The sequence below is a fragment of the Frankliniella occidentalis genome, unplaced genomic scaffold (genome assembly GCF_000697945.3).
Source record: "Frankliniella occidentalis isolate FOCC.00 unplaced genomic scaffold, Focc_3.1 Scaffold5298, whole genome shotgun sequence".
NCBI classification, from domain to species: domain Eukaryota; kingdom Metazoa; phylum Arthropoda; class Insecta; order Thysanoptera; family Thripidae; genus Frankliniella; species Frankliniella occidentalis.
Window position 1 is genome coordinate 1 of NW_026272340.1, and position 8914 is coordinate 8914.

The 8914-nt window shown below is 52.0% G+C and overlaps 2 protein-coding genes across 5 annotated transcripts; both read right to left on the minus strand.

Annotated features, from left to right (window-relative positions):
• Window positions 1–7: 7 nt before the first annotated feature.
• On the minus strand, window positions 8–3310 carry LOC113208065 (esterase B1). Of its 4 annotated transcripts, XM_026424900.2 has the most exons (11): window positions 3227–3310; window positions 3084–3123; window positions 2463–2668; window positions 2243–2380; window positions 2016–2172; window positions 1735–1923; window positions 1448–1647; window positions 1189–1369; window positions 929–1113; window positions 563–837; window positions 8–475 (listed from the first exon to the last, which is right to left on the minus strand). In XM_026424900.2, exons 3-11 carry the CDS (start codon window positions 2601–2603, stop codon window positions 292–294), a joined length of 1650 nt encoding a protein of 549 aa, XP_026280685.1. In that variant the 5' UTR covers window positions 2604–2668; window positions 3084–3123; window positions 3227–3310; the 3' UTR covers window positions 8–291. The 4 variants fall into 4 exon arrangements, with proteins under 4 accessions (XP_026280685.1, XP_026280687.1, XP_052132935.1 ...); XM_026424902.2 differs by lacking the exons at window positions 3084–3123; window positions 3227–3310 and adding an exon at window positions 2734–2863; XM_052276975.1 differs by lacking the exons at window positions 3084–3123; window positions 3227–3310 and having other exon boundaries at window positions 2463–2821.
• Window positions 3311–4105: 795 nt separating this feature from the next.
• LOC127752220 (uncharacterized) lies at window positions 4106–8196 on the minus strand. Its single transcript, XM_052276977.1, has 7 exons — window positions 7765–8196; window positions 6482–7676; window positions 6218–6398; window positions 5565–6099; window positions 4883–5488; window positions 4526–4750; window positions 4106–4308 (listed from the first exon to the last, which is right to left on the minus strand). Exons 1-7 carry the CDS (start codon window positions 8179–8181, stop codon window positions 4144–4146), a joined length of 3324 nt encoding a protein of 1107 aa, XP_052132937.1. The 5' UTR covers window positions 8182–8196; the 3' UTR covers window positions 4106–4143.
• Between the last annotated feature and the right edge of the window lie 718 nt (window positions 8197–8914).

Below are 8914 nucleotides of genomic sequence, written 5' to 3' on the forward strand. Positions count from 1 at the left end.
ACTTACATCCAGAATGTTAAAAACGACATACATATAATGAAGGCAATCATTTTATAATTATATTACAAAAATCTTCCAGCCTCCAAGATTTAATAAATTGACTTGTATCAAAATTATAGATTACAAATTGTAATGATTACTGACTGCTTTAAAACTTGCACTTTATAGATATGATGTCAACAATTGACTAGAAAAGCACAAAGTCGTAAAAAAGACAGAATATTAAACCAAACAACCATGCTTTCAATTCATTGAACCAAAATGCAATATTAACATAACTTTTATGAAACATTAGAGCTTGTTTTTAAGACTGGACTCTTTCTTGTACATATCATCCCAAAACAGCATTCTCTTTTCTGAAATCACTCCACTTTTGTTCTCTATGGTTGGTCCTAATTTTAAGAATGACATTTGAGAACTATGCGATGGGATCCAGCTTATGTCAGAAGATTTATCATTCTGAGGGGTTGGGTTGCTGAAAAAAGAAAAAAAGTAATGTTTTATCAAAAAAGAAACAAAATATTAAAACATACAGCACATTTTCATTCTGGATGTAACATACCCAAACTTCACAAAATTTGTCCACAATTTAACCATTATATTCCGCATGACATAAGCATGTGAATCAGATGGTGCCTCCGGAAGCAGATCCATATTGAATAAATACCCTAACTCATCGGCATGACAAGCTCCAGGCATACTATCTTCCCCTAGCACATTCTTAAAAACATTGAAGACACCCTCATAACTAAACTCATATATATATGGAGAAGTGAACTTGCAGTGACATTTCATTGCTTTATAGAAACCATAAATAAACATTAGATCACCTGTGAGCTGTCAAAAAAAAAAAGAATTACATTAAGACATCTATTACAACACTTCAGAATGCTACTGAATGCATAGAACAGATAGTATGTCTACTTACATCAAAGTAATCAACAAGATTTTCTTCTGAGGCTGGCTTATTTTTCATGTAAAACCAGCGCATTGAGGATGCAATTTCTTTTTCCTTTGTTGATCCACGTTGAGATGATAAATCTGTTGGAACTAGCTTGGGAATTCTGCTATCAAACTTCTTCAGCATCTCTGATCTGTCCTTACCAAATATTGCTGAAAAGAGGAAATATTAAAATAGGAGGGTACTTGTGCGTCACGTTATGCCTTCACATAATATTTCTGACATACCAGCTAAGAGAAGCATGCCTTCTCTGTTATTGACTCCTGCCATAAATGGACCCTTGAAAAACTTTCCTTCATTTAGTAGTTCGATGGGATTTTGAGAGAGAAATGGCTGAACAGAACCATCTGATATTTCGACTGAAGGAACAAATGGAAAAGGAGCAACCACACAATAGTACTCTTTGTCCTGTTTCCAAGAAGAGAAAATGTAGGAAAGTAAAGAAAACAAGTGATTTTTTTTAGTATTGGAAAGAAAGCAAATTACCTCTCTAGTAAAGGCTTTATGAGAAGCCCTCACAAGATCTTCAGCTGGGACAGATTGGAGAAACCTGATAAGCTCAGTAGCATTATTTCCCTTAAATCCCAGATTTTCACCAAGACGAAATGCACGAGATCGTCCTTCATTTGTGAAAGCCCAAGGATTGATAGCAACCCCACTTTCAGATATTGCCGATGAAAACAAACCTAAGAGATAATATAAAACGTGGGGCTATAATACATTTTTTGCTATGTGATTTGATTTTAAAATTACAGAAGTTAGGTAGACATTACCCTGAGACATTGGAGACATCATATGAAGGTGGACACTGGCTCCTCCAGCGCTCTCTCCTGCAATCGTAACTCTCTTTGGATCTCCACCAAAACTGGAAATATTTCTTTGAACCCATTTTAGAGCAGCAACTTGATCTTTTAAGCCCATATTTCCTTGAGCATCACCAGGTTCTTCAACACACAAAAATCCTGAAAAAAATTGTCAGACCTCTTTCTTTAAAAATTTTAGCAGAGAGGAGCACACATAATTTTTTTTACAAAATATTGTAAAGAAAACTTACCAAACATATTGAGTCTATACCCAATAGTGACTAAAATAACCCTTTCTTGGACAATGAAGTCAGGACCATTCATTTCAACCCCAGCACTACCTGTGGTAAATCCACCTCCATGTATTCTGACCATCACAGGCAATTTTGATGCTCCCCATATATCTAACTGCAAAACAAGAAAAACGTTTCAGCGCTTTGCTGGTGAAATGAGAGAGACACTAGTTTTGACCAATTACCTGAGGAGAGTAAACATTTAAATATAAGCAGTCTTCACTACCTCTCAGGTCACGAAGATACATGTGATGTTGGATGCATGGATCTGCTTCTTGTTGACAATCTTTCACTTCAGTCCATGAGTCGAGATCTTCAGGTGGCTGCAACGGAAAATCTTATTTCGTTTAAGGAGCAGTTACTGGAAGAAATAAATAATAGCCCTGGAAATTTGATCTAGCTTACTTTAAATCTCAATGGTCCAACAGGAGGACGAGCGTAGGGTATTCCTTGAAAACTGAAGTATTTTCCTTTGGTATCATCTGATATGACTTCTTTTCCACGTATCGGACCCTTTTCAGTTTTGATAATAATTGATTTCGACATGACTATCACAGACAATGAGCTTTATATTCTTCAGTAGCTCTTTCACACTCAGTGCCTGAATAGTTCTGCAATAAAATGCCCAAAATCAAATAAAGATCAAATTTAAACTTAAGCTAATAGCATTACTAACAGTATATCGTGAGCTATAGTAAAATTGAGGAAAATGGTTATCTAATCAACAGAACTTGCAGGCCAGACAGCCTTTCATGGACTGACTGTAGTAGGTGCCACCAGGTGTTCATATAATGAACTGATACAGGAGCAGACGACTGACTGATAAGAGATAAACTTAAGAAAGGTGAAATGATAACTTTGACACAAGAGGGGAAAAAACACTGAGGGACAACATTCATACAGTGAAGATATGACAATGTAGTTAAATCCATTCGTAAAAAAAAACTAGAATTTTAACGAGCTCCTCAGCACTCTGATGACAATCGGTGTCAGGTCAAGGGTTATCCATAGCCATACAGCACTCACCAAGTTTACATAGAAGTAGGCAAATCTTCGGGGAGTAAACCTAATGCGGCATCAAAATGTACTGTAATTAATTGTTGCAACTTTCAACATATATCAAAACACAAATTACGTGAGGAAAGTATGACGTTGCTTTATAAACAAACCAGGATAACAATAATAGGAGGAACAGCTGATGCTGATCGCAGACTTCCCAGTAGAGGCGCGTGCAAGTTGTGGCCACTAGGAGCGCTAGTGGTCGTGGTGATGATCTCTCCCAACCACTTCCCCACCCTTCCCCTCATGTGGCCCGAGGGGAGAGAGGGGTCGAGGGGGGCGTATTTGCTAAAGGTGAGGCCTCTGAACTGTCGTGTTACTGATCTCTCTCGTCTCGGGTGGTGGGTGTTATCCTCATTTTATGTGTGTATAACTGGTATCACGCATCGTGTCACCACAAAGGCGGTGTTGCTAAATAAAGTCATAAAGTACGTTGGCCGATTTCCCACGCAGACACATATGTGTTTAGTGGGCAGCGGTGCCATTGTGGATTTCCTACACACAAGGTTTGTGTATAAAAGGAAATTGCCCACCTGCAAGGCAAGGCCACCCTTCATCCGCGCCTGCTAGGCAATTCTTCGGTACAGGTGTATGGATGTTATTGCCTGGTATGCAGGCGTAGATGCAGCCCACTAACTAAACACCCGAAAATTGCGCGGGAAATTTGTGTACTGTGTGTGCCCGGAAAAAGTCGGTCTAAGAACTTCTTCAAACCCGACAGACGACAATAATGCATGCACCATGACGAGAAGCTCCCAGCATTCGACACTAGGAGCACCAGCGCCGGTGAGGGTAGGCCGGCCCGCTGGCCACGCATGCACCTCATCGCTGGCGTGGCCTACCTAGCAGGCGTTTGTTGGCTGTTGTAGCTGTTGTATCTGCCCCCCTGCACCTGGGGGCAATACTGAACTATCGCCTGCTGTAACGGAGGGCCACAGGGCGCTCGTTTTTATTTTTCTTATCTCGCAAGAAGAGGAATGAAGCTCAAATTAATACCTAAATAATTTTATTGTCGTACACTTAAGGACTAAAAGTTGACAACGAGACTGGCGAGCGCCTTTCGCTCCTTCATGTGGGAGCGTCCGACGTGGACGCCTGCGCTGATTGCAGTGGCGCACTGCCTGTGGAGGTTGTCGTTGTCGTCGTCGTCGTCGTCCGCGGTGAGGGACTGCGAGCGCAGCGAGGACGTTAGCTGCGAGAGAGGCGGCACGGCGTTAAATCAAAGAACGAGCTGTGAAGATTCTCTACCGCCAGGCGCGGTATAAGGTTCGGCTGACAAGGGGATGTACCGTGGGTCGCCTTCTTACAGGGGTTTTGTAGCACAAATTGCCAACCTTCCAGGCTGCTCACTAGAGACGGTCGCCCCTCTTGTACTTCATGCCGCGTCTGTCTACGACGAGAAAACGTACCTCGCCGATAGTGGTGGACTCCAGATGGTAGTTGTTGCTGCTGACCAAGGTGACGGTCAGCTTGTCCCCGAGAACCACCGGCCGGTACTGGCAGAGAGCCTGCACGCGCCGCAGCACGCAGCTCAACGCGGCCTCCAGAGCCACGTCGCCGTCGAGTCCAAGGTTCGCGAGCGCCAGGCGCAACTGCGCGCCCCAGCTCGGCGTGCGGTAGATCTGGTCCTCCGTCTGAGACACAAGAGAGGGGAGCGCCCGTCAGAGACCACGTAGGCAATCACGCTGGACACGGCTGAGGGCAGCGGGCAGGCAGGCCCAAAGGCTGCACCAGGCTGTATACAGTATACCCCACGGAAAACTCACCTCTCGGTCAAGCTTGAGCAGGTACTTCAGCAGCGCGGAGTGCAGCCCGTTGGGGTGGTTCAGGAGAGGCTTCACGGCGGCCTGGAGCGCGTCGGGCGAGGCGTCGACCAGGAAGACGGACGCGTAGCAGCCCTGGCTCTCGGTCAGCATTCTGGCGGCCTCGAGCGCCACGCAGCCGCCCCAGCCGCGACCGGCCAAGGTGTACGGGCCGTGAGACTGCACCCGCACGACGGCGTCCCTGATGGCGGCGGCCGCCTCCTCCACGCTGGCGGCGCTGTCGGGGGGCGTGAGCACCACGGCGGTCGCCACCAGGTGGCGGGCGGTGGGCGCCAGCTCGCGCTGAGGCGAGTCGCTCAGCCCGGCCACCATGAACACGGGCGGCACCTCCTTGTTGCGGCGGCTGACGGGCCCGCCCATGAGCGTCGGCAGGACGCGCTGGGTCACGCTGTCCGTGAGCGACAAGCCCAGCCGGCGCAGCGCCTCCAACGAGTTCGGCAGCAAGCTGGACAGCGCCGAGTTGGTGCAGTCCGAAGTGTCGACCTGGTCCGGCAGGATCTGCAGCACGTCCACGGCGTGCATGCCCGGCTGGTTGGCCGTCCGGAGGATCTGCAGGAGCGTTCGTGTGGTTTGAGTTATTGGAGAAAGGGGATTGGGCAAGTAGTTTTGTGTAGAGGTCCTGTACCTGCTGAAGCGACATGAGGCGTATGTCGACGGGTAGGTCGCCGAGCGATGCCAGCACAGCAGGGTAGCCCTGCTCTCGGCGGCAGCGCACGGCGTCGTCCAGCTCCAGAGATCCCTGCGTGACCAGGACGGCCAGCGTGCAGCCAGGGTCGCGAGTGGCGGCGTCCAGCGCGCGGAGGCGCCCGGACTGCTGCTCCAGCACCACGACCAGGCCCAGCGGTGCGGCCTGGCTGGCGGCCTTCACGAGCTGCGTCAGGTCGGCGGGCGGGGAGGGCAGCGCGCGCACGCTCGCGCCGTAGTGCGAGGCCAGGAGGGAGAGGCGGCGCGCCAGCCAGGCGCTGCCGGCCGCGCGGCCCGCCAGCGACACGCTCACGTCGCGCGCCCCGGACGACACCAGCCACTCGGCCACGGAGACGGCCCGCGCCGCGGAGCTGCCCAGCACCAGGCAGCTGCGGCACGGGTCGAGGAAGGACGTCGCCGCGGCCGAGTCAGACTTCATGGACAGCAGCACCTTGCCCGCGCCCTCCGCGACACGCCTGGAGTGAACCACCGGGATGAGAACGAGACCACGCAGTATCGCAGAATGTACAATCACACCAGGGACTAGGGGAGTGTCCGAGGACACGGTCCAGGTACGCTGAAGAAGCAACGCACCTCTGAGATTCTGCCAGCGCCTGGATCGGCGCCGTGTAGCGAGGCAGGGGGCGCACCGCCCCTTGCTGGATCGCCGTGAACATGGCGTCCCTCACGCGCGTCTTGGTTTCCGGCCGAACCGTCAGAGGCCAATTCCACGCCACCGAGTACAGGGAGGTGCTATGAATGAACGGTTGCATTCCTGGTAACGACAAGATTACGGATTAAGTTAGGCATAGATATGTCAAACATGTAAAGTGCTGATTCCATTCTCCCATTGCGCACCTAGTTTTCTACCCATAAGGGCGTGGTCCCCGCCGACATGGACAGTCCTGCCGTACTTCTTAAGGATTAACATGACGGTCTGTAGCTCATTGGGTCCCCCCTGGACCAGCGCCACGTCAATACACTGGGAGGTGTTCAAGCTGGCCCTCAAGTCGCGGCAGTACCTCTCCGCGGTGCCCAGGAGCACCTCCAGCTGGGGGTGCGGCAGGCGCGCGCGCAGGTCGGCCCGCTCCCGCTCGTCACGCACCGAGGTGACCACGTGACAGCCCTTGGCCAGCAGCAGGGTGATGGCCGCCTGGCCGACCGCCGTGCCGCCGCCAACGACCAGCGCCCGCTCACCCGCGCGCGGCTGCAGCAGCTCGTTGATGTACAGCGCCGTCGAGTAGGCGAGCGGCACCGTGCCAGCGTCCTCGTCGGACCACCCCTGTGGCACGGGCCAGGCCAGGATGGCGTCGGGCAGCAGAGGCCCCGCGCTCGGGAAGCACACCCCCATGACGCGCTGGCCGTCCGCGGCCCGCGCCGCGTAGTCCAGCAGCCCCACTGCCGTGCGCGCGTCCTCCGCCTCGTCGCTGTAAGGGTTGACGCCCAGGTACTGCAGCTGCATGCCGTCCATGTGCATCTGGCGGGTGCGGCTCAGGCGCTCGCAGTTGCCGGTGGTGAGGCTGGCCACGTGCAGCCGGAACACGCCACCCCAGCGGCCCGCCTGCAGCACATTGACGCGCAAGCCCAGGCCGAGCTGCGCGGCGTAGGGGGCGGCGTCCGGGCGGAAAGGAGGCGCCTTCGAGTCCTGGAGGAAGACGCAGTGTGCACGGTTGCCGCCCGGCGCAGCCTGTACGATCTTGACAACGCCGGGGACGCGCTGCGCCGGCACACCTCGGAACACCATGTACACGACGGCACCCTGGCACAGAGCCAGGCGTTCCACCGGCACGTCGCTGTCCTCCATGACGTGCAACACCTCGCTCGCTTGGTCCACGTCCACGACGTGCTTGAGCAGCGCGTAGCGCGCACGGCCCTGCTCGTAGGCCAGCAGCTCGCGGACCTCGGGCGGCAACTTGAACCCGGCCGGCACCTCGGCGAGCAGGAGGCCCCGCTGGCGACGCACCGCCGTCAGGGCTTGGTCCAGGTTGGACGAAGTGCTGACCAGCAGCGCCGCGCTGTCCCTGGATCCACTGAACGCGACTTGGACGTTCAACTTGCGACGGAGAGGAAAGAAGACAGTCAGTGGTTCATCAGGTTGAAGGGTCCAGGCAGGAAGAGAGCTGTAATGTTCATGTACTCACATCGGGCAGCTGCTGCTCGGCGGCCTGATAGACCGCGTCGAGGAGGGTGCCGCGGGCCGGCGAGCTCTGGACGGCCGTGACAAGGAGGGGGGTGCGGCTCTGGGTACTGGCCACCTGAAGTGACACGGACGACAGGTGGACCAGGTCCTTGATGGCCTCCTTGACGCCGAAGGGGATGAAGCCCTTGGCCTGCACCAGGACTGGGACAAACGAGGGAGCGAGGAGGGCGCCCCGCGTCTCCACGTTGACCACCTCCAGGCGGCCCGTGCTCGTCGACAGCGCGAGGCTGTGGCGCGCAAGGTCATAGTGCAAGGTCTGCTCTGATCCCGGCGCCAGCGCTACAACACAATGGTTGGTTGGTTTAAAACTTTTGGGTTTCTGATTTTTTTTTCTTATACTGTGAGAGTCGTTGGGCATTTTTGGTGGGGCACCTCCATTGTCTAAGGTGCTCGCTTGGCCCCTCCTCACACCTGGTAGGTGAGCCGCTTCGGCAGGGACTAACATTGCCTTATGCAAATGGCCCACCTGAACACCACCGCAAAGAGGGGTTTCGAGCGATACCGGGGTGCGGGGAAGGACTTTGACCCGCCCTTCTGGGAGAGGGAAAAGGAAGTGAGACAGACATCTCCTGCCGTCATGAGCACAACTCGCATTTCAATTTCGAGTTACTTCTTTAGCCCTAACACTCCGCGGGATACGTTACGAAGAGCGCTTGTGTGTGTTTGTTCAAGGGACTTGATGATGAACTAAAGTAAGAATTGCTGGAAGTTTCATCACAAACAAAAGGTCCAAGTACAAAAGTGATGGGTGAACCTACAGTAAACCGGACCCCGTGATCCCGTCTACCTCTAGCGAATAACAAATCAACCACTTGTTTGTGCTTACTGAAGCACACCCGATCTTTACATCGGCAGCTTGAATGACTCAGAATATTCATCAAGACAGACACGATGAATATATGTCCTCATTATGTAAATAGTTACACATTCTAAAATGACCATGGCCTTCAATCTCCCTCAGAAAATTAATGCGATGCCAACGTCCGCTCATTCTGAACGGTACTTCCGCATTTTACAAAATATCCAAAATATTGTTTAAAATTCAAAATTTTTAAATTTGTAAATTCCTATATCGATCCCCCTACCCCCCC

Excerpts from the sequence above, each read along its gene's own strand:
- LOC113208065 (XM_026424900.2), bottom strand. The coding sequence starts at position 2,603 with ATGTCGAAATCAATTATTATCAAAACTGAAAAGGGTCCGATACGTGGA. Across the intron at positions 1,114-1,188 it reads AGGCATGCTTCTCTTAGCTG|CAATATTTGGTAAGGACAGA; the intron begins GTATGTCAGAAA and ends TCCTCTTTTCAG. Across the intron at positions 476-562 it reads ACAAATTTTGTGAAGTTTGG|CAACCCAACCCCTCAGAATG; the intron begins GTATGTTACATC and ends TTCTTTTTTCAG.
- LOC127752220 (XM_052276977.1), bottom strand. The coding sequence starts at position 8,181 with ATGCCCAACGACTCTCACAGTATAAGAAAAAAAAATCAGAAACCCAAA. Across the intron at positions 6,100-6,217 it reads GCGCTGGCAGAATCTCAGAG|GCGTGTCGCGGAGGGCGCGG; the intron begins GTGCGTTGCTTC and ends GGTTCACTCCAG. Across the intron at positions 4,751-4,882 it reads TGCTCAAGCTTGACCGAGAG|ACGGAGGACCAGATCTACCG; the intron begins GTGAGTTTTCCG and ends CTTGTGTCTCAG.